General features: G+C 41.4%; 1 protein-coding gene across 1 annotated transcript in view; it reads right to left on the bottom strand.

Moving 5' to 3' along the window:
* Positions 1-25,592, bottom strand: part of PARL (presenilin associated rhomboid like) — a 60,715-nt gene that overhangs the window by 32,320 nt on the left and 2,803 nt on the right. Inside the window, exons 2-4 of the mRNA XM_053565123.1 lie at positions 9,025-9,220; positions 8,407-8,547; positions 1,551-1,599 (exon numbers count right to left, since the gene is read on the bottom strand). Of these exons, the coding sequence (XP_053421098.1) occupies positions 1,551-1,599; positions 8,407-8,547; positions 9,025-9,220 (386 nt within the window). The remainder of the gene's footprint in view (positions 1-1,550; positions 1,600-8,406; positions 8,548-9,024; positions 9,221-25,592) is intronic.

Genomic DNA, 25,592 nt, shown 5'->3' with positions numbered 1-25,592 from the left:
ACAGCACTCTACCGAGAATGATACAATGAGACTCTGTCTCTTAAAAAAAAAAAAAAGGAAAATACTGAATGAAATCAAAACGTGTTACCCTAAAGGAATTCTGGTAATTTTGGTTACTTTCAGAAAACAAGCAAACACACAAAACACATCAGTCTCAGTGAAAACATGTGTTGCTTATTATAGAGCTATCTTTGAAATAATCAGATTTAAAAACTCATTGACCAATCAATTCTACAGTCTAAGGTACGACAACATACTTTGAAAAATATCAATCCCGTGGTTCAAGATCCCACTCAGCATTCACTCACTCAATAGATGTTAGCTGAGTACCTTTACTGTGTGTATGGTATGTGCTGTGTGCCAGAACACAATAAAAAAACTCACCATTGTCCTCAAAATGCCTATGTTTGACTTCAAGAATGTACATGTCCAATTACATAAGACAGGTTGTGTTATAAAAGAGAAAGACTGCAATGTGTTCAGGAAAAAGAAACTTCCTGAAGGAAACATCTGAATTTGTAAGCCTGAAGGCCACATCAGTTTTCAACAAGGACAGAAAAATTAAGCCTTCTACTAGAGCAGCAGTTCTCAACCTGTGGGTCATGACCCAAAGGAACTGCATTGAAAGGCCGCGGCATTAGGAAGGTTGAGAACCACTGTACTAGAGTAAGAAAATAGTTTGAATGAAAAAAGATAAACACCTTTTCTCCACTTACATAGGTACAGAAAATCAGAAGTATCAGTAAGTTTACTCATATTTGAGAAAAAGCAATATTTCACAATTCTCTAGAAATAATTTTTTCTTAGTTATATAACTATTAAAGAACTTACAAATCCATTTTCCCAAGTTTCTCAAATAATTAATTCCATAAAATATTGCAAAAGTGTTACCTTCAAGTATTACCAAGATCTGTAATCTTGGTAATTACCAATTACCAATTTTTGTATTACCAACAAAAATTATCATGGGGACATGCATGACATGCTTACATTTAAAGAGGGCTTTATAAATAGCATGGAAGAGCAGAGAGAAAATGGCTTTTAAAATGAGACAGACTTGGGTTTTAAAACTCAGCTCTACTACTTACTAGCAGTTTGACCTTCGAAAAGTTCCTTCTCTGAAAGTCAGTCTCCTTATCTGTAAAAAGGGAGACAACTACTCTGTAAGCAACTCTGGAAGGTGGGAGGGAAGCTGTAGTAAAGTGCCCTGCATCTGGAAGACACCTACTCGAGGTCTTTGGTTTTGTTAATAGGGGAAGTAATAACTACTCAGAAGCTATTTTACAAGCTATTCCACAACAAGTTGATCATTTGATCAGTACCATACTAGATCCAAATTAGAGAATAACTGACACAGAGCATCATACGAACCTTCACGTCGCATTACTCTGCATTACTCTTTATACTATTACATTAGGCTACAGATATAGAGACTCTGTCTTCTAAACCACTGGTGAGCATGGTACAAAAGCCATTGCCTATGACATACTGTACCTGTTGGTTTGATTTCTCTTCCCTTGAATGGCTAAAACGTGTAAGCTAACACAAACCTGTCACAGTCCGCTGGCCATCACTAAGGTTATTCCACCACTTGTTAATCTAAAACAGAAGGAAAATTGCATATCACCGTATATGAAGTTTCAGGCTAGGAAAATGAAAATCCGAAAAGGAAATACCTTGTACATAAAAAAATTCCTCATCTGAAAAAAAATCACTGATGATCACAGACATAATAAATATGTGGCAAAGTACAAAAGGCATCTGTTTTATAGCCAGACAGCCAACAGTCTCTGCACAGAATCACTGATTAGCTCTCAGGCCTCACACAAATTACTTCTGAACTTCAGTTTCTGGATGTATAAAATGAGACACAGTAAATATCGAGCAGTGTTGTCATGAGAAATAACAACAATGTAAAGCCCTTAGCACTCTATGAGATACAGCCAAGTACCAAACTAAGGTCTTAGTCACACCCAGGTCTCATGTAGTTTTTAAATTCTGACCAAGAGTCATCAATCCATGCACCCGAGTTGTGGAAACCGAGGGGCAGGCTTGTGCCCCACCTGCTTTCTGGTTCTCGGTTAGGCTCTCACTGGAGGAATGTGGCAGGAGCAGCAGCTGCACAGGAGGGAGCCTCAGAACAGCACCTGGAACTCTATTTTAAGAACCTCTCAAAACGAAAAGAACAAGTTATGGAGAAGAATAGGAATAACCAAAAGCTTTGGGTTTGCGTGGCTACTTGCAACCCTGCAGATTATTCAGAACTTGCCCCAATCATGTTTGGCATTAAAACAGAACCTGAGGGGGGTGGTGCCTATGGCTCAACCGAGTAGGGTGCCAGCCCCATATGCCAGAGGTGGCGGGTTCAAACCCAGCCCTGGCCAAAAACTGAAAAAAAAAAAAAAAACCAGAACCTCAATTCTTTGGACTTAGATGTGGTGGTGGTTGGCTCTCACCTGACAGATGACTATGGAAATACATATTGCATGATTGAACAAGATGACTTTGATATCAACACCAGGCTGCACACTATCCTTAGAGGGAAGATGAGGCAGCCATGCTAGAGTCAGTAGGCTTGGCTCTAGTGAAGCTACCAGATGTCCTTAATTGCCTGAAGCCTGATATCATGATTGTTCATGGAGACAGGTTTGATGTCCTGGCTCTGGCTACATCTGCTGCCTTAATGAACATCCGAATCCTTTATATTGAAAGTGGGGAAGTCAGTGGGACCACTGACGACTCTGTCAGACAAGCCAATAACAAAACTGGCTCATTATCACATGTGCTGCACCCGAAGTACAGAGCAACACTAATATCCATGTGTGAGGACCATGACTGCATCCCTTCAGCAGGCTGCCCTTCCTATGACAAACTTCTCTCAAAGACTATATGAGCATCATTCAGATGTGGTTAGGTGATGATGTAAAATGTAAAGATTACGTTGTTGCACTGCAGCACCCTGTGACCACTGACATTAAGCATTCCATTAAAATGACTGAGTTTACATTGGACGCACTTATCTCATTTACCAAGTGGACTCTACTTCTGTTTCCAAATATTGATGCGGGTAATTGAACTTGAAAACGAAACTATGCTATCTACCTTTTCACATTTTATATTTCTATTCTTTTGACTGCATTCTTTTCTTGCTCTTAGCGATAGCTAGTATATTGTGAAATGCATTTCACTTTTCGAAAGATTACCAATTTTGCTGTAGCTCAGTTTGTAGTATTTTTGTCAGTCTAACAGAAACGTAAAAAGAAAGAAATAGGTACTAAAAAAATTAGGTGTTTCTAATTTCTACTTTAGTTGCAGGTTTAGTCTCTTCCCACTGCAGTTCCCATCAGCAAGAAACTGCACTAGCTAAGGGACAAAGACCTCAGAAGCTGAAGTGAAAAAGTGTCTCTAGGGAGTAGTGATTCCACTGACTGCAGTAAAACAGCCATTATTTCTCAATGTTATCTGTTCCTTAAAGTAACTTTGTGATTAAGCAGTTTATATCTGGGGTCCTACCCAGTTGATCTGTAAGCTTGCCCTGGTTGATCACTCACTGTGGATGGTACCATAATAGGCTTTGGTGCTAGTGAGATCTTTGGCAAATCAATGAGAACATGAGAGACACATGAGAAATGCCACAGCAAGACCAGACACTGAGGATTTTTCAAATATTGGTTACTGTTGCTGATACCACTCATTGCTTAGCTCTTAGGCATCTTTTGATAAAGGAGGCAGGACTCTTTTTCTGCAACGCCAAGATGTCACCGTCTTACTCTGAAAGAACCCTTCTGTTACGTGGGCGGTTCCCTTGAATCTTTTTTGTTAGAGGAAACAAAGTGTTGGCTGAAAAATATTTAAGAATATTCCACCCAGGTTTTGTCAAAAACCTTAGTATTTATTTATTTTGAAACAGTCTCAAGCTGTTGCCCTGGGTAGAGTGCCCTTGTGTCATAGCTCACAGCAACCTCAGACACTTGGGCTTAAGTGATTCTCTTGCCTCAGCCTCCCAAGAAGCTGGGACTACAGGTGCCCACCACAACACCCAGCATTTTTTGTTGTTGTTGTTGGCAGTTGTCATTGTTGTTTTAACAGGCCAAGGCCAGATTCAAACCCACCAGCCCTGGTGTATGTGCCCTACCCACTGAGTACGGGTGCCGCCCTATTTCCTAATCCTTTAATTTTTATATAAATATTTGTAACATAGTATTTGTTTCTTGTTCAACATTCATGTCAATGATCCATTCTGTTTGTACTATGCTTTCCTGACACTTTAGAATTAAAATAATAATAATAATAAAATTCTGACCAAAAGCTCACACCTATAACCCTTAGCACTTTGGGAGGCTGAGGCAGGAGAATCACTTGAGCCCAGGAGTTCGAGGTTGCTGTGAGGTAGACTGAGACCACAGCACTTAGCCTGGGGCAAGAGAGTAAGACTCTTATCTCTCTCTCTCTCTCTCTCTCACACACACACACAAAATTCTAACCAAGAATATTTGCTACTAAACTTCTATTTTTAAAAAATATATGTAACAGTGGTGCCTGTGGCTCAAAGGAGTAGGGCGCCAGCCCCATATGCCAGAGATGGCGGGTTCAAACCCAGCCTCGGCCAAAAAAAACTACAAAAAAAAAAAAATATATATATATATATGTGTGTGTGTGTAACAATGGTATTGAAGTTTAGAAAGAAAGAAGAATCTTCATTTTTCAGTGATACATGTTGAAAATTCTATGGATAAAATATGCCTAGAATTTGGTTTACAATAATACAGTGATGGGGAGGGAGGGAAGGAAAGGGAAACAGACAAAAAACAGAACTGACCATGTGTTGGTAATTGCTGAAGTTGAATGACAGAGGTTCATCATACTATTCTACTTTGCATCCGTTTGAAATTTCCCATGATTAAATTTTTTAAATAAAGAATATATTCTGGGCGGCGCCTGTGGCTCAGTGAGTAGGGCGCCGGCCCCATATGCCGAGGGTGGCGGGTTCAAACCCAGCCCCGGCCAAACTGCAACAAAAAAATAGCCGGGCGTTGTGGCGGGCGCCTGTAGTCCCAGCTACTCGGGAGGCTGAGGCAAGAGAATCGCGTAAGCCCAAGAGTTAGAGGTTGCTGTGAGCCGTGTGACGCCACGGCACTCTACCGGATGGCGGTACAGTGAGACTCTGTCTCTACAAAAAAAAAATAAAGAAAGAATATATTCTAACTATAAATTTGAACCAGAAATTGTTATAGAAAGAAATCCAGGATAAAAGAAATTATAGATCAGTACATATGCAATTACATTTCTGTAATTGTAATTAAATTGTGCACAAGTTCCTAGACTCTATTCATTGCATGTATAATGGTATGAAAAAGATTCCCAGGACTTTCATTGTCCACATTATATTTATATATTCTTTCAATTTTCTTTAATGGGCATGGATTTTATATATTGTAACCTAGTACTTGTTTAATTCTATTATAAACAAATCCATCTTTGAATGAAGATCATACTTCCTGTCACTTTGTACCATTCTCAAGAACCACTGAGGTACTTTTGGATATCAAAACTTCATAGTGCAAAGATGTGCTGAAAATCTGTAGCTTTCTAAGGGATCCAATAATTCCTTAGGTTTGATTAACTTCTCAAACACAGTGTTCTTAATAAAAATCTGCCACTTAATGTCATTTTCACTTGCAAATATTTCCATTGTTATTCTGGCATAAAGCCCCTTTAAACAAATGAGAATAGGAAAAAAAAAATGAGAATAGGGCTCATGCTTCTTGTATGTGTCTATGGGAAAACAAAGGAGGAATAAATCCTTTTACCTATTTATCTTTTTTTTTTTTTGGGGAGACAGAGTTTCATTTTGTGGCCCTCAGTAGAGTGGCATGGCGTAATAGCTCACAGCAACCTCAATCTCTTGGGCTCAAGAAATCCTCTTGCCTCAGCCCCCTGAGTAGCTGGGATTACACACACCTGTCACAATGCCTGGCTATTTTTAGAGATGAGGTCTCACTTTTGCTCAGGCTGGTCTTGAACTCGTGAGCCAGGTAATCCACCCACCTTGGCCTCCTAGAATGCTAGGATTATAGGATTACAGTGCTAGGATAAAAAGAAAACCCAAGGCTTCCTTCTCAGGCTCTTGCTGGCCAGAAACACATTGTTCTAGAGCAGGCATCCTCAAACTTTTTAAACAGGGGGCCAATTCACTGTCCCTCAGACCACTGGAGGGCCAGACTATAGTTTAAAACAAAAAAACTATGAACAAATTCCTATGCACACTGCACATATCTTATTTTGAAGTAAAAAACAAAACGGGAACAAATACAATTCACACCGCTTCATGTGGCCCACGGGCCGCAGTTTGAGGACGCCTGTTCTAGAGAGTGGAAAAATATGGGCAGCGCCTGTAGCTCAGTGGGTAGGGCGCCGGCCACATACACCCAGGCTGGTAGGTTTGAACCCGGCCAGGGCCAGCTAAACAACGACAACTCCAAGGGTGAGATAGTGAAACTCTGTCTCAAAACAAACAAACAAACAAACAAACAACAACAACAACAAAAAAAAAAAACAATGACAACTGCAACCAAAAAAATAGCCAGGCATTGTGGCGGACGCCTGCAGTCCCAGCTCTCCTTGGGAGGCTGAGGCAAGAGAATCATTTAAGCCCAAGAGTTTGAGGTTGCTGTGAGCTGTGATTCCACAGCACTCTACTGAGGGCGACATAGTGAGACTCTGTCTCAAAATATAAATAAACAAATAAATAAAATAGAAAAAATAAAGTGGAAAAATAAAGAGATCTACCCACTCTCTGAACCAGAAGGCAGTGTGTCATAGGAAACAAAGGTACTTGAAAACCAAATAGACCCTATAACTACACATTAACCTAAAACCTCAGCACTCAATGAGTTTGGCAAGTTAAAGAAATAAATTATGTCCGATCTAAACATTTTTTAAACATCACTTAAGACACGCCAGGTGTGGGGCGGTGCCTGTGGCTCAGTGAGTAGGGCACTGGCTCCATATACTGAGGGTGGTGGGTTCAAACCCAGCCCTGGCCAAACTGCAACAAAAAAATAACTGGGTGTTGTGGCAGGCGCCTGTAGTCCCAGCTACTTGGGAGGCTGAGGCAAGAGAATCACCTAAGTCCAAGAGCTGGAGATTGCTATGAGCTGTGATGCCTGCCACAGTACTCCACCGAGAGTAATAAGTGCAACTCTGTTTCTACCAATAAAAAAAAAAAAAGCCAGGTGTAGCTTACACCTGTAATAGAGGCCAAGGCAGGAGGATCCCTTGGGATCAAGAGTGAGAGGAACAGCCTGAGCAAGAATGAGACCGTTTCTACTAAAAAGAGAAAAATTAACTGAGAGTGGTGGTAGGTGCCTAAAGTCTCAGCTACTTGGGAGGCTGAGGCAGAAGGATCACTTGAGTCCAGGAGTTTGAGATAACTGTGAACTATGATGAAACCATGGCACTCTAGACTAGACCACAGAGTGAGACCCTATCTAAACAACAGCGACAAAAAATCATTTAAGAGGAAGGAGGGCCATCAACCTGCATAAAAAGTAAATGACAAGCTCTAAAAGCTCTATATTAGTACCTTTTCTTGCATGCCATTGGAGCATAGTTAGAACCACTCAGAGGGTATTTAGTAGAGGTACACAAACATGTCACTAAGAAACTTTAAATACGATTTATATCACTGAATTGTACACTTGAAATGGTTTAAATGGCATATATTACCACAATAAAACAAATAGTGAAAATAAAAAAAATTAGTAGACAAATGAAAAAAAAAAAAAAAAAAAGAAACTTTAAAAAATCTACTTGGTAGCTCTACCCTTATAGTGTATATTTTGAAAAACTCCCTCTGATCCTGATATGTGCTCTATAGTAGTCCAGTAAGGTAAGACAGTAGTGTCCCTTTAACTTCAGTGGAGCTAAAATGGGACCTTAAAACATTAATTTTTACCAACTATCTATGATTTTTGATGCACATGGATAAAAGGACAAAATTCTTGGAACTCCGTCAAATAAACCACCACCAGACATACAAAACATTAATATACTGTGATAAAAGGACTCTAAAAGAATATTAAGTACAGCAACTTGACATCTATTAATCTAATGTTGCCATTAACTAAAACACTTCATAAATAACCAGACTTCAAAGATTGGGATTATCAGTAGAACAACTATAGTAAACAATAATCTATTATATATTTCAAAATAGCTACTAGAGAATAATTTGAATATTCCCAGCATAAATATTTAAAGTGATGGATATTACAATTACCCTGATTATTATATATTATATGAATATATCAAAAATCACCTGCACTCTGAAAATACGTACATGTATTATGTATCAACAAAAAAATTGTGATTAATTAGAATAAGGACAGCAATGTTTATCTTTACCTCCTTTCTGAAGTCTCCTTCTTTCTGTGGTTTTATGCTATCCAACCAATCAGCTTTTATACCATCAAAATAACTCTGGACCCTGGATTTCAGTGATTCATATTGCCAAATAGCAGCTGATCCAAATGCACAGCCTGTAAACTATATAAAATTAGAGATATTACAAAATAAATCTGAAAGGAAAACAGATGTGTACATGTTTCCAAGGACAACACTTCATTCATTGCTTTCACAAACCACAGAAGGAACACCTGGCACAGTGAAACCTAAGAGGTAAAAGGGACATTTTACTGTTTCCGGGTTTGTTAACTTCACAGTACCCTGGGGCCTGTTTCCACCAACAAATTTTCAACTAAAATTCAAAATGCCAACTTAGTATCCATTGAAATACTGTACGAACTCATAAGGTTCTTCTCCAGGGCTTACGTAACTGAGCCAGTTTCTAAATACAATTATTAACTTCATATTCTGTAATCAGAATTCATGAGCCCAGCTACTTAAAATCTTTTTGATCCCCCTCCACCTGTCCTAACATTAAGGGAACCCAAAATGGAGAAACAGAACTTTAACACTACACTTGCAGGAAGGAAGGTAACTCTTAGTGATATGAGCTCTTACCCCAACGGTAAAAAACAAAGGTTTTATAAGAGTCCTTATAGGATAGGGAGAAGGATAAAAGACTGTTTCTTCCACAGGAGGAATCAAGACACTTCTCTTGTATGGTGCACCACTTGGCCCTGTGTCTGATCTTCGAGGTTCAACCTTCCGAGGTGCTTTTCTGAATCCACATTTTTGCTGAATGAAGATGTTAAACCTATGCGGGTAAATAGTGGATTAGAAACACAATGGCATCTTGCAAATGTCAACATCTGTGAGTTCCCAATCATGATTACCATTTCAGTTTATTCTCCCTCTACAGTCCAAAAAGAGCCAGGATTCCTCCTTCTAGGTAGATTTCAAAAGCACAATAGACACCAACAGCAGCAACTCTGAAGGTAATTGTTTGGGCTATTACTTTGTATCAATCAACAAAATAATTTATATCCATATTTCACTTAGAAAGAATCTACAGGCCTGTAAAAAGCTAAACTCTAAACTGTCAGCTTCAATGAGCACAGAACTGGCTTTACCTTATTTTAAGACTGGTCAAATTATAGGACAAACTTTAAATTTATTGTCCTTCATTGGAAACTAAGAAGAGGAAAATGTTAGAAGGGAGGCGGAGGATAAAACATTTACCTATCGGGTAAAATGTACACTATTCTGGTTACTTATACACTAAAAGCCCCGACTTCAGCATTATACGTATAATTCATTCTCTCTCTTTGGGCTTCTGTATTCCCTGGAACATAACATTAAAGTGAGCCCCCCCCTCCCCGAAACAAAGTCTCACTCTGTCACCCTAAACAGAGTGCCATGGTGTTGTCATTGCTCACAGTAACTTCAATCTCTTGGGCTTAGAGATCCTCTTCCCTCAGTCTCCAAATAGCTGGGACTATAGGTACCCACAATAACACCAAACTAGTTTTTCTATTTTTAGTCCAAGATGGAGTCTTGCTCTTGCTCACGCTGGTCTTAAACTCCTGAGCTCAAGCAATCTACCCACCTTGGCCTCCCAGAATGCTAGGACTATACAGAACAGCACCCAGCCTTTTTCTTTTTTTTCGAGAGTCTCTGTCACCCCAGCTAGAGAGCAATGGCCTCATCATACCTCACCACGATCTCAAATTCCTAAGTTCAAGGGATCCCCTATCTCACCTTCCTAAGCAGCTGAGACTATAGGTGCAGGCCACACTTATTTTTAGTAGAGACAGTCTCTCACACTTGCTCAGGCTGTTCTGGAACTCTTGGCTTCCAGCAATCCTCCAGCCTCAGATTCCAACAGTGCTAGGATTGCAGGTATGAGCCACTATGCCTGGACTGAAATTGGCCCAATTAACAATCCTAAAATGGGCAGTGCCTGTGGCTCAGTGGTAGGGCGCAGGCCCCATATACCGAGGGTGGTGGGTTCGAACCTGGCCCCAGCCAAACTGCAACAAAAAAATAGCCAGGCTTTGTGGCAGGCACCTGTAGTCCCAGCTACTCAGGAGGCTGAGGCAAGAGAATCACGTAAGCCCAGGAGTTAGAGGTTGCTGCAAGCTGTGACACCATGGCACCAGGAGTTGGAGGTTGCTGTGAGCTGTGACGCCATGGCATTCCACCAAGGGTGACATAATGAGACTCTATCTCAAAAAAACAAAACAAAAAACCCCTAGAAATCAGTAAGCTTAGCGAGAAAAAGGCTAGGCCTCCTGCACCAAATGGTTAAATTGTGAATGCAAAGGAAAAGTTCTTTATTTATTTATTTATTTTTTTAATTTAAGAGACAGAGTCTCGGGCGGCACCTGTGGCTCAGCGGGTAGGGCGCTGGCCCCATATGCCGAGGGTGGCGGGTTCAAACCCAGCCCCAGCCAAACTGCAACAAAAAAATAGCCGGGCGTTGTGGCGGGCGCCTGTAGTCCCAGCTACTCGGGAGGCTGAGGCAAGAGAACTGCCTAAGCCCAACGATTTGGAGGTTGCTGTGAGCTGTGTGATGCCACGGCACTCTACCGAGGGCGATAAGGTAAGACTCTGTCTCTACAAAAAAAAAAAAAAAAAAAGAGACAGAGTCTCACTTTGTCGCCCTCAGTAGAGTGCTGTGACATCACAACTCACAGCAACCTCCAGCTCCTGGACTTAAGCAAGTCTCTTGTCTCAGCCTCCAGAGGAGTAGCTGTACTATAGGCGCCAGCCACAACGCCGGCTATTTTTTGTTGCAGTCTGGCTGAGGCCAGGTTCAAACCCACCACCCTCAGTATATGGGGCTGGTACCCTACTCACTGAGTCACAGGCACTGCCCAAAGGAAAAGTTCTCAAAGGAAATTTCAAGTGCTGCTCCTGTGAACAGATAAAGGGGGGGAAAGTGAAATAGTCTTTCACTGATGATATGGAGAAAGTTTGAGTGGTCTGGACATAAGTTCAAACAAGCTACAACGTTCCCTTAAGCCAAACCCTAACCTACAGCAAAACTTACTCTCTTCCAGGCTATGAAGGCTAAGAGAGATGAGGAAGCTGCAGGAAAAAAAACGTGGAAGCTAGCAGAGGTTCAGATGTTAGAAGCTGTCTCCATACGTGTACAGAGAAGCAAAAAGCACTACAAGCTGCAGCAAGTTATCCAGAAGATCTAGTTAAGCTCACTGATGACAGTGCCTAAACACTACATGTTCAATGCAGATGAAACAGCTTTCCATTGGAACATGCCATCTGAGACTTTCATAGCTAGAAAGTCAATGTCTGACTTCAGAGCTTCAAAGGATAGGATAACTTTCTTTGGGAGGCTAACTAAACTGAAACCTATGTTCATTTACCATTGTGGAAATCCTTGGGACCTTAAGAATTATGCTAAGTCTACTGTGCCTGTGTTCTATAAATGGAAAAACAAAGCCTGGATGAAAGCATATATTTATACCATGGTTAAATGAATATTTTAGGCCCACTATTGAGATCTACAGCTCAGAAAAAAGATTCATTTCAAAACAGGACTGCTCATTGACAATGCACCTGGTCATCCAGCAGCTCAGAGATATACAAGAATCATTCTGCATCCATGTAAATAAATGAGTTGCTTCAACATTCAAGCCTCATTATTTAACAAATACATTTCTCTGATGGATTGGGCAAAGTAAATGTAAAACCTTCTATTAATAGAAAGGAGTCAGGTGCCAGCCACATACACCGAGGCTGGTGGGTTCAAACCCAGCCCAGGACAGCTAAAACAATGACAACTGCAACAAAAACAACAAAAAATAGCCAGACATTGTGGCGGATGCCTGTAGTCCCAGCTACTTGGGAGGCTGAAGCAAGAGAATCGCTTAAGCCCAAGAATTGGAGGTTGCTATGAGCTGTGATTGGCAGAGCACTCTACTGGGGGTGACATAGTAAGACTCTGTCTCCAAAAAAAAAACAAACAAAAAAGGAGTCACCATTCTAGATGCCATTAAAGAACATTCATCATTTATGATTCAGAGAAAGGTTAAAATAGCAACATTAACAGGAGTTTGGAAGCTCATTCCCAGTATTCTGGGTAACAGAGATTCAAGACTTCAGTGGAAGAAGCAGATGTGGTAGAAATACCAAGAGAACTAGAAGTGGAGCCTGAATATGTGACCAAATTACTGCAATCTGTGATAAAACTAATAAATGAGGAGTTGCTTATCATGGATGAGCAAAGAAAGGGATTTCATGAGATGAAATCTACTAGTAAAGATGCTGTGAACACTGTTGAAAAGACAAAGGATTTCAAACAGTACATAAACTTAAGTTGAAGGAGTGACAGGATTTCAGAGAATGGACTCCCATTTTGAGTTTTACTGTGAAAAAAATGCTATCAAACAGTACTGTATGCTACCAAAAAAAAAAAAACTTTTTGTGAAAGGACGAGTCAATCAATGTGGCAAATGAGTCTTTATTGCTCACTTATTTAAGAAAATGTGGACTGGGCAAGATAGTTCATACCTGTAATAACATTTTGGAAAGTCAAGGTGCGGGGACTGCTCAAGTCCAGGAAGTCAAGACCAGCCTAGACAACACAGCAAGAGGAAGGGAAGAAGAGGAAGGAAAGGGAAAAAGTAAGGAAGGAAGAAAAGGGAAAAAGAAAGGAAGAAAGGAAGGCAGGCAGGCAGGCTAGCTGGGTGTGATGGTGAGTACCTACAGTCCCAGCTACTCGGAAGGCTGAGACAGAACCATCACTTGAGCCCAGAAGTTCAAGGCTGCAATGAGCTATGATCATGCCACTGCACTCCAGCTTGGGTGACAGAGCAGACCCTGTTTGCAAAAAAACAGTGGGGTGGTGGTCAAGTAGAAGGCCTGGTAACCTCCCACCTAATGGGTACAATGTAGGGGTATATGGCACATACACCTGGGTGAAGGACTCAACTACAACTTGGACACTACCTAACAAATGGTAACAATGTAACCCAACATATGTACCCTAACATATGTACCCTTATGTTAATCCTCAAAAAATAATAGGAAAAATAATTGAAAATCCTCGAAAAAGTTTTTTTTTAAAAAACAGAATACAGGGGTGGAGACAAATGGCTGACTGAAGCCAGCTTTCCACAGAGGCTCCTGTCCAGAAGGAGAGTTAAAGGACAGAAATTTAGAAAGTAACCTGGTGGGATTAGACCTGCACCAAGAAAGATGTTTGAAGAATTCACATCAACCCTGCTGAGGCGAGCTGCGACCCCAAGGATACAAACAAAAGGTACAAAATCCATCACCAAGCAGACAGGAGCTCCCTCCCCAATGAGAACGGCTCAGAGTACCCCACAAACAAACGAGCAGAGTTCAAAAGACCTCCCATTATACACCATGGGAGAGACCCTCTAAGAACTGGACCTACTTCCCCTACTAGGGTGCCATGGCGCTCTCCTGCCAGGCATAAAACTGTGTAAAACTGTATATATTTTCTACCTGCAATTCTGAGCTCCCAGCACTCCCCTCCACTCTCACTCTGAGGTCTGGAGGCCTGTCCCCCAGGAGTCCAGATTCTTGGGTGATTGCTCAAGGGGTGTGGACAGGGCCTGGACTGCAGCTGGTCAGTGCTGATTCTGCAGCATGGGGGTGAGGAGAGGACGCTTGGCTGAGAGGGAACCACGCCGGAGCAGGGGTGCCCTGAGGCACAGAGCAGCAGCCGTTTTGGCAATAGGGCTCACCCCCAGATATTCCGGAGTCACACCCCCTGTCTCTCTGGGCAACCAGTGGAGGCCGGGCATCTTCTCAGGTGGCAACCACCGGTGGAACAGATCTGGGATGGAAAGGCAGGCCCCATGAGTAAAGGGTTTGCCTGAGGCGGTACCGGCCTAGGTGGAGCGTGGGGACTAGAAAACACACGTGCAGAGCCGGGAGATTCCCAGGGTGGGGCTGACCCAGAGGATGGCTTTACTGAGCCTAAGACGCACCTGGCCCCCAGGGGATCATCAGACTAAACAAAGGAGGGCAGACAGAGGCTGGAAGTGACAGGTAACCGTGCTGCGAATACAAACTACAGCGGCACAGACAGGACCTGAGGCACAGGTTCTGGGAACTCAAAAAAAAAAAAGCTTCTCTTCTGCAGGGGAATTTAGCAGGGACAGAAACAAATTCCCGCAAAGTTGTTCTGTCAGTAACATCAATCACGGGCAGGGCTGGAACTGAGTGAACAGCCCCAGCCTCCTGAGGTTGTCAGGCCTCACCTCCCCCTGCCGGATAGTGACAGACAGCAGCGGCCTGGCTGAGCAGACATATATCTCCTTGTGATTCAAGCAAAATGCAAACCCCTGGAGTATCTGCTCATTGGAGGCAACTGGGTCACAGCCCTGTGGGGTTATCAGTGACTGGGTGTGACAGAGGTACAAGGTGGGGAAAGAGGCATCAAACTTCCCAGACTAATCTATTTGCTGGGTGGGTCCTCCTGACTTCACGGAGCACGGAAGCAAGTCATATTTGAGTTGTCAGCAGACCCCTGCGATCTAGTTGCCAAGGATTTTTTAAACTCTCCCACCTACACAACAATACACAAACAAGACAGAGCCACTTAGCCCCACCACACCAAACAGGTCCCCAGTTTCTCAGGCCGTAGCAATGTACGGGTCCTCGACAAAGCTCCAGGGGAAAAGTCAAATGGTGTAACATAATCATGGGGCGAAAGCAGCGGAAAAACTCTGGTAACATGAATAACCAGAGTAGATCAACACCCCCAAGATACGGCAATTGTAACTGAAGATCCCATTCATAAACAGCTGGCCAAGATGTCAGAAATTGAATTCAGAATTTGGATTGCAAACAAGATTAATAGAATGGAGGAAAATTTGGAATTAGAAATTCGAGGACCAATTCAAAAGTCAGAATTAGAAATTTGAGGAGAAATTCAAAAGTTGTCTCAAGAATTCAATGAATTTAAGACAAAACTATCAAAGATTTTGACACACTGAAGCAAGAATTTAGTCTTCAAAGATATGAAAAATACAGTAGAATCCCTCAGCAGAGTGGAACAAGCAGAAGAAAGGATTTCTGACATTGAAGACAAAGCTTTTGAATGCTCTCAAACTCTCAAAAAGGAAGCGAAATGGAGAGCAAAAATGAATCATTCTCTCAGAGAGCTCTGGGATACTTTGAAGGTGGCTAATATCCGCCTCATTGGAATCCCTGAAAGCGATGAAGTGTCTTCTCAAGGCACAGAGGCCCTTCTCCCTGAAATTATGAAAGAGAATTTTCCAGACATGCCAAGAGATTCTGAAATTCAGATAGCAGACAGTTTCAGAACCCCAGCATGACTCAATCCGAATAAGACATCCCCCACGCACATCATAATTAACTTCACTAAAGTTAATATGAAGGAGAAAATTCTGAAAGCAACCAGATGTAAGAAAACCATTACCTACAAAGGGAAGAATATTAGAATGACTGCAGATCTCTCTGCTGAAACTTTTCAAGCCAGAAGAGGGTGGTCATCAACTTTTAATTTCCTAAAACAAAATAACTTTTAACCCCAGATCCTGTATCCAGCTAAACTGAGTTTCATTTATAATGGAGAAATTAAATAATTTAATGACATTCACAGGTTGAAGAAATTTGCCATAACCAAACCACTCTTCAGGATATTCTTAGACCTATCCTCCATAAAGACCAGCCCAATCCTCTACCACAAAAGTAAACTTACTCAGAAACTTTTGATCAAACTCCAACTTCCACAGTGGTGAAAGGATTAAAATTGTCCACTGGACTTTCGAAAAACTCGATACCCAAAATTTTACCAGACTTATCAATATTCTCCATTAATGTGAACGGCTTAAAGTGTCCTCTAAAGAGGCACAGGTTGGCTGACTGGATACAAAAACTCAGGCCAGATATTTGCTGCATACAAGAATCACATCTTATCTTAAAAGATAAATATAGACTCAGGGTGAAAGGATGGTCGTTCATATTTAAGGCAAATGGTAAAATAATAAGAAAAAAGCAGGTCTTGCAATTCTATTTGCAGATATAATAGGCTTTAAACCAACAAAAGGAAGGATAAGAATGGTCACTTCATATTTGTTAAGGGTAATACTCAATATGATGAGATTTCAATTATTAATATTTATGCACCCAACCAGAATGCACCTCAATTTTTAAGAGAAACTCTTAACAGACATGAGCAACTTGATTTCCTCCACCTCCATAATAGTCAGAGATTTCAACACTCCTTTGGCAGTGTGGATAGATCCGCCAATAAAAAGCTGAACAAAGAAATTTTAGATTTAAACCTAACCATCCAACATTTGGATTTAGCAGACATCTACAGAACATTTCATCCCAACAAAACTGAATACACATACTTCTCATCAGCCCATGGAACTTACTCCAAAATCGATCACATCTTAGGTCACAAGTCTAACCTCAATAAATTTAAAGGAATAGAAATTATTCCTTGCATCTTCTCGGACCACCATGGAATAAAAGTTGAACTCAGTAACAACAGGAATCTGCATACTCATACAAAAACATGGAAGTTAAATAACCTTGTGCTGAATGATAGCTGGGTCAGAGGTGAGATTAAGAAGGAAAATGCCAAATTTTTGGAACAAAATGACAATGAAGACATGAATTATCAGAACCTCTGGATACCGCAAAGGCAGTCCTAAGAGGGAAATTTATAGCACTGCAAGCCTTCCTCAAGAGAACAGAAAGGGAGGAAATTAACAACTTAATGGGACATCTCAAGCAACTGGAAAAGGAAGAACATTGCAACCCCAAACACAGTAGAAGAAAAGAAATAAAATTAGAGCAGAATTGAATGAAATTGAAAACAAAAGAATTATACAACAGATCAATAAATCAAAAAGTTGGTTTTTTTAAAAGGTCAATAAAATAGATAAACCTTTGGCTAACCTAACCAGGAAAAAAGAGTAAAATCTCTAATTTCATCAATCAGAAACAACAAAGACGAAAAAACAACAGACTCCTCAGAAATTCAAAAAATCCTTAATGAATATTACAAGAAACTTTATTCTCAGAAATATGAAAATCTGAAGGAAATTGACCAATACTTGGAAGCAGGTCACCTTCCAAGACTTAGCCAGAATCAAGTGGAAATGTTGAACAGTCCTATGTCAAGTTCTGAAATAGCATCAACCATACAAAATCTCCCTAAAAAGAAAAGCCCGGGACCAGATGGCTTCACGTCAGAATTCTACCAAACCTTTAAAGAGGAACTAGTACCTATAATACTCAACTTGTTCCAAAATATAGAAAAAGATGGAAGACTACTCAACACGTTCTATGAAGCAAACATCACCCTGATCCCCAAACCAGGAAAAGACCCAACAAGAAAAGAAAATTATAGACCAACATCACTAATGAATATAGATGCAAAAATATTCAACAAGATCCTAACAAACAGAATCCAGCAACACATCAAACAAATTATACATCATGACCAAGTCAGTTTTATCCCAGGGTCTAAAGGTTGGTTCAATATACGTAAATCTATAAATATAATTCAGCACATAAACAAATTAAAAAACAAAGACCATATGATTCTCTCAATCGATACAGAAAAAGCTTGTGATAATATCCAGCATCCCTTCATGATCAGAACACTTAAGAAAACTGGTATAGAAGAGACATTTCTTAAACTGATAGAGGCCATCTACAGCAAACCCACAGCCAATATTGTATTGAATGGAGTTAAATTGAAATCATTTCCACTCAGATCAGGAACCAGACAAGGCTGCCCATTGTCTCCATTGCTCTTTAACATTGTAATGGAAGTTCTAGCCATCGCAATTAGGAAAGAAAAGGCGATCAAGGGTATCCATATAGGGTCAGAAAAGATCAAACTTTCGCTTTTCACAGATGATATGATCGTATATCTGGAAAATGCCAGGCAGTCTACTACAAAACTCTTAGAAGTGATCAAGGAGGGTGGCACCTGTGGCTCACTGAGTAGGGCGCTGGCCCCATATACCAAGGGTAGCGGGTTCAAACCCGGCCTCGGCCAAACTGCAACCAAAAAATAGCAGGGCGTTGTGGCGGGCGCCTATAGTCCCAGCTGCTCGGGAGGCTGAGGCAAGAGAATCACGTAAGCCCAAAAGCTTGGAGGTTGCTGTGAGCCGTGTGACATCATGCCACTCTACCGAGGGCAGTAAAGTGAGACTTGGTCTCTACAAAAAAAAAAAAAAAAAAGATCAAGGAATACAGCAGCAGCTCAGGTTACAAAATTAACATTCATAAATCGGTAGCCTTTATATATACCAACAATAGTCAAGCTGAAAAAACAGTTAAGGACTCTATTCCATTCACAGTAGTGCCAAAGAAGATGAAATAGTTGGGAATTTATCTAACAAAGGATGTGAAAGATCTCTATAAAGAGAACTATGAAACTCTAAGAAATAGCTGAAAATGTTAACAAATGGAAAAACATACCATGCTCATGGCTGGGAAGAATCAACATTGTTAAAATGTCCATACTACCCAAAGCAATATACAATTTTAATGCAATCCCTACTAAGCTCCACTGTCATACTTTAAAGATCTTGAAAAAATAATACTTTGTTTTATATGGAATCATAAAAAACCTTGAATAGCCAAGACGTAACTCAGAAATAAAAACAAAGCAGGAGGAATCATGCTACTGGAACTCAGACTATACCATAAATCGATAGTGATCAAAACAGTATGGTACTGGCACAAAAACAGAGGTAGATGTATGGAACAGAATAGAGAATCAAGAGATGAACCCAGCTACTTACCATTATTTGATCTTTGCCAATTAAAAACATTCAGTGGGGAAAAGATTCCCTATTTAACAAATGGTGCTGGGTGAACTGGCTGGCGACCTGCAGAAGACTGAAACTGGACCCACACCTTTCACCATGAACTAAGATAGACTCTCACTGGATTAAAGATTTAAACTTAAGACATGAAACTATAAAAATACTAGAAGAGAGTGCAGGGAAAACTCTTGAAGAAATTGGTCTGGGAGAGTATTTTATGAGGAGGACCTCCTGGGCAATTGAAGCAGCTTCAAAAATATACTACTGGGACCTGATCAAACTAAAAAGCTTCTGCACAGCCAAGAACACAGTAAGTAAAGCAAGCAGACAGCCCTCAGAATGGGAGAAGATATTTGCAGGTTATGTCTCTGACAAAGGTTTAATAACCAGAATCCACAGAGAACTCAAACGTATAAGCAAGAAAAGAACAAGTGATCCCATCACAGGCTGGGCAAGGGACTTGAAGAGAAACTTCTCTGAAGAAGAGAGGTGCGCGGCCTACAGACACACGAAAAATTACTTATCATCTTTAATCATCAGAGAAATGCAAATCAAAACTACTTTGAGATATCATCTTACTCCAGTAAGATTAGCCCATATCACAAAATCCCAAGACCAGAGATGTTGGTGTGGATGTGGAGAAAAGGGAACACTTCTACACTGCTGGTGGGAATGCAAATTATACATTCCTTTTGGAAAGATGTTTGGAGAACACTTAGAGATCAAAAAACAGATCTGCCATTCAATCCTATAATTTCTCTACTAGGTATATACCCAGAAGACCAAAAATCACATTATAACAAAGATATTTGTACCAGAATGTTTATTGTAGCCCAACTCATAATTGATAAGTCATGGAAAAAGCCCAAGTGCCCATCAATCCACAAATGGATTAATAAATTGTGGTATATGTACACCATGGAATATTATGCAGCCTTAAAGAAAGATGGAGACTTTACCTCTTTCATGTTTACATGGATGGAGCTGGAACATACTCTTCTTAGTATTTCTTCCATTCTCAGGAATGGAAGAAAAAGCATCCAATGTACTCAGCCCTACTATGAAACTAATTTATGGCTTTCATATGAAAGCTATAACCCAGTTATAATCTAAGAATATGGGGAAGGGGGAGAGGGAAGGGGGAGAATGGGTGGAGGGAAGGTGATTGGTGGGATCACACCTATGGTGCATCTTACAAGGGTGCATGTGAAACTTAGTAAATACAGAATATAATTGTCGTAACACAATAACTGAGAAAATGCCATGAAGGCTATGTTGATGAAAATATGTCAAATATATAAAACCAGTGTATGGTGTCCCATGATTACATTAATGTACACAGCTATGATTTAATAAAAAAAAAAATACACCACACCCACTCCAACCTTCAGCAACCACTGAAGAGTTAGCAGCCATCAATATAGAGGCAAGACCCTCTACCAACAAAAAGATTATGACTAACTTAAGGCTCAGGTGACCATTACTATGCTTTTTTTAGCAACAATGTTTTTTATTGTTTTTTTTTTTAAGACAGAGTCTCACTATGTTACCCTCAGTAGAGTGCTGTAGCATCACAGTTCACAGCAACCTCAAACTCTTGGGCTTAAGCAATTCTCTTGCCTCAGCCTTCCAAGTAGCTGGGACAGGCGCCCGCCACAATGCCTGGGTTTTTTTGGCAGTTTTTGGCCAGGAAGGGTTTGAACCCTCCACCTCCGGCATATGGGGCCGGGGCCCTACTCCTTTGAGCCACAGGTGCCGCCCTTGCCTGGCTATTTTTTGTTGCAGCTGTCATTGTTGTTTTAGCTGGCCCAGGCTGGGTTTGAACCCGCCACCTTTGGTGTGTGTGGCTGGTGCCGTAACCACTGTGCTACAGGCGCCAAGCCAGCAATAAAGTAAATTTAATGTGCAGGAATTGTTTTAGACATATTACTATTGCACTCTTTATAGACTACAGTATAGTATAAATATAACTTTTTTTTGTTTTTGAGACAGAGTCTCACTTGGCACCCTGGGTAGAGTGCTACAGCGTCATAGCTCACAGCAACCGCAAACTCTTGGCTCAAATGATGCTCTTGTCTCAGCATCCCAAGTAGCTAGAACTACAGGCACCTGCCACAACACCCAACTATTTTTTAGAAACAGGGGTCTCACTTTTGCTCAGGCTGGTCTCAAACTCCTGAAATCAGGCAATCCATCCCCCCAGCCTCCCAGAGTGCTAGGATTATAGGTGTGAGCCACCAAGCCCAGCCTAAATATAACTTTTATATGCACTGAGAAGCCAAAAAATTTGTGTGACTCACTTGCCTGTGGTGGTCCAGAACCAAATTCCACCATGTTGTTGAGGTATGCCCCTTTGGGGAATTATATTTGGACATAAGAGAACTTGTTAGAAAGAATTAGCTACAAGGCAGTGCCTATAGCTCAAAGGAGTAGGACGTCGGTCCCATATACCGGAGGTGGCAGGTTCAAACCCAGCCCCGGCCAAAAACTGCAGGAAAAAACAAAAAAAAAATTAGATATTCTGTCTTGGCTCGCTGAACTTATGCCAGGGGTGCATTCATATGTTGCAGAGATTAGAAAGCCAAAAACTAGTTCTGAAGCCTCCCTGTAGTCAAGTTCCAAATGTTACCAGGCTGTGCTAACCAGCTACTGTAGCACAATACTTAAATTCAGAACTGAATTTACTAAGAAGATATGAGGCATCAATTTTGCTAGTGAAAATAATGGTGGAGGCCTGGAGGAGTGCTTCGCACCTTCCAGTGCTTTGAGAGGCCCCAACAGGAGGATGACTTGAGGCCAGGAGTTTGAGACCAACGTAGGCAACACTGTGTCTCTATAAAATTTTTAAAAATTGGCTGGATGTGGTAGCAGGCATCTATAGTCCTGGCTCCTCAGGAAGTTGAGGTGGGAGGATCACTTGAGCCTAGGAGTTCAAGGTTACAGTGAGTTATGATGACAGTACTACACTCCAGCATTAGTGGTAGAGCAAGGCCCTATCTATACAAGAAGAGAGAATGGCAGAGACAGCATAGATCTTTCTTTGGTCAGCAGATCCTGATTTGGTAGCAGATTTCCCAGTTGTCTTATTTATTACTGCATAAGGAGCCAGTCTAAAACACACTGGCTTAAAACAGTAAGTCACTGTTTCTCATGATTTTGTAGGGTAGTAGTCCTCAGTTGGGTCACTCATGCAGCCAGTGATCTGACTGGATTGGGAGAGTCTAAGATGGCCTCCCTCCTGAACTTGGAGTCTTAATGGCAGTCTCAGTATTCAGTAGTCTAGCAAGAGCCTCTACTGTGGCACAGGGAGTGTTCCAACAGCCAAAAGCTATGAAGCTTTTTAAAACTCAGACTCTGGACCTCACACATTATTTCTGTCACATGGTAACTGGTCAAAGCAAGTTACAAGCCAACCCAGCTTCAAGGTATAGAGAAATCAATTCCAACTCTAATGAGAGAAGCTATAAAATATTGTGGCCATGTTTTTTTTTTTGTTGTTGTTGTTTTTGAGACAAAGTCTCATTTTGTCATCCTCAGTAGAGTACTATGGCATTGTTGCTCACAGCAACCTCAAACTCTTGGGCTGAAGCAATCCTCTTGCCTCAGCCTTCTTTACTGCTGGGACTATAGGCTCCCACCACAATCCTTGGCTATTTTTAGAGACAGGGTCTCACTTGCTCAGGCTGATCTTGAACTTGTGAGCTCAAGCAATCCACCTGCCTCAGCCTCCCAGAGTGCTAGGATTACAGATGTGAGCCACCGTGCCTGGCCTGTGGCCATTTTTTTTAATTTACCACAGCAGTTATGACAGACAGTTACGATTCTGAAAGCTTAGTCTTGAGTAGTTAATTTTCAATACTGGCTATATAATAGTATTGCCTGGTGAGATCTTAAAAATACTATTCCAATGCTCCACCTCGTATCAATTAAATTTGAATGCCCACAAGTGGAACCAAACCCTCAGTATTATGAGTTCTCCAGGTGCAGCCAGGATGGAGAACCACCCAGGTTTGGGGAAAACTTTAGTCACCTGGGGATCTCGTTAAAATCCGGATTCTAGGCTCAGCGCTTGTAGCTCAAGGGGTGAAGGCGCCAGCCACATACAACAGAGCTGGAGGGTTCGAATCCAGCCCAGGTCCACCAAACAACAATGACAACTACAATCAAAAAATAGCCAGGTGTTGTGGCAGGCGCCTGTAGTCCCAGCTACTTGAGAGGCTGAGGCAAGAGAATCACTTAAGCCCAGGAGTTGGAGGTTGCGGTGGGCTGTGCTGCCACTGCACTCTACCCAGGGCGACAGCTTGAGGCTCTGTCTCAAAAAAAAAAAAAGGGTGGAGGAGCCGCCTGTGGCTCAGTGGGTAGGGCACCGGCCCCATACACCAAGGGTGGCGGGTTCAAACGTGGCCCTGGCCAAACAGAACAAAAAAATAGCCAGGCATTGTGGTGGGCGCCTGTAGTCCCAGCTACTCGGGAGGCTGAGACAAGAGAATTGCCTAAGCCCAGGAATTGGAGGTTGCTGTGAGCTGTGTGACTACACAGCACTCTACTGAGGGCAATAAAGTGAGACTCTGTGTCTACCAAAAAAAAAAAAAGAAAAAAAATCCAGATTCTAATTTAGAAGGCCAGGGGCAGGATTTTAAGTTTGAGATTCTGCATTTCTAAAGAAGCTTCTAACATAGGGGTTGGAAAACTATGGCCTGAAGGGTGGATTTGACCCTAGGGTTAAGAACAGTTTTTACATTTTTAAAGAGTTGTTTAAAAAGAAAAGAACATAGGGGCAGCGCCTATGGCTCAGTCCGTAAGGCGCCGGCCCCATATACGGAGGGTGGCAGGTTCAAACCCGGCCCTGGCTGAACTGCAACCAAAAAAAAAAAAAAAAAAAAATATATATATATATATATATATATATATATATAGCCGGGCGTTGTGGCAGGCACCTGTAGTCCCAGCTACTCGGGAGGCTGAGGCTAGAGAATCGCTTAAGCCCAGGAGTTGGAGGTTGCTGTGAGCTGAGTGATGCCATGGCACTCTACCGAGGGCCATAAAGTAAGACTCTGTCTCTACAAAAAAAAAAAAGAAAAGAACATAAGCAGAGACTATGTGCGGTCCCATTTTCCATCCAGCCATTAGAAAATAAGTTTGCCAAACCCGTCCTAGATGATGCCCAAATAGCTGATTCATGAACAGCTTTGCATAGAATCTGATTTCCCACTCTTCCAACAATACTTTGACTTAAATTAGAACAGTTTGTTAGCTACAGATTTATGCTAACTAGGTAACATGACAAGGAATTCCAATACAAACGTTTCACTAGGGCTGACTCCCAGTACACAATTCCCTCTTTCCTTCTCCAAACTATATCTTGGAATTTTCAGCCATTCTGTTTGGGGAGGCACACCAAGCTCATGACTGGCTTAAACCAACCTACACAACTCATTCCCTGGCAACATCAAGGGATTCAGGATGAACACTAGTCCCAAATTAGGCCAATCTGGTCCACGGAAATTCAATTTCAAGATTTTATGATACTGAAGAAAACTTTATCTGCCAAATTTGAACCTAAAAATACATAGCCCCCAAAGCTGATGGCAACCATCTTACAAGCACAAGGAGATACCATGCTGAGAGAATAAAACCAACATTTAGGAAGCAGAAAGAAGCCCGGGAGAAAACAGGGTATGGGGACAATTAGAGACACTGGATTATCTATCAGTAAAAAAGCCAGTCCCGGGTGGCACCTGTGGCTCAAAGGGGTGGGGCGCCGGCCCCATATGCCGGAGGTGGTGGGTTCAAACCCAGCCCCGGCCAAAACCTGCAAAAAAGCCAGTCTCTCCACCAGACTTTTCAATTGCATAAGCCAACAAATTCCCTAATTGCTTCTATCAGTTAGAGTTAGGTTTCCTGTTGGCATAAGGATGCTTTTAGATGTAGTAAGTACATTGATTATATATTATAAGGTACATTCTCTCTCTTTAGGGAGTTTAAGTATTAATTTTCTTAAAATGCCAGCCAGACCAGGAAAAATACGATGTCTCTAATTATAAATGTCTGAAATCTTATTTACTGTTTAGGTTATTTGGCTCTACCCATTTACACAGGTATGTAAGATTGAAAAATATCTTACCTGAAATAAACTAGGAAAAGTGAAGCTACACAATAAAATGGATGGGGATGGGGAGAGTCCCTTAAGGCATAAATCAACACACAGGGCAGCCCTGACCTTTAGCTCTGCTGCTTTGGTCCTTCACCCAATAACTAGTGATTTGTGAAAGCAACCTACAGTGTTAGAAGTAGGAAGATCTCATGACCACTTGAGTTATAGGATTATATTTAACTGAATATGCCACTAGCCGCACAGCTATGGTTCAG

Source organism: Nycticebus coucang, chromosome 16, assembly GCF_027406575.1.
Source record: "Nycticebus coucang isolate mNycCou1 chromosome 16, mNycCou1.pri, whole genome shotgun sequence".
Lineage (NCBI taxonomy): Eukaryota > Metazoa > Chordata > Mammalia > Primates > Lorisidae > Nycticebus > Nycticebus coucang.
The sequence above is the reverse complement of the archived record's forward strand: the minus strand, read 5'-3'. Positions and strand labels throughout refer to the sequence as shown.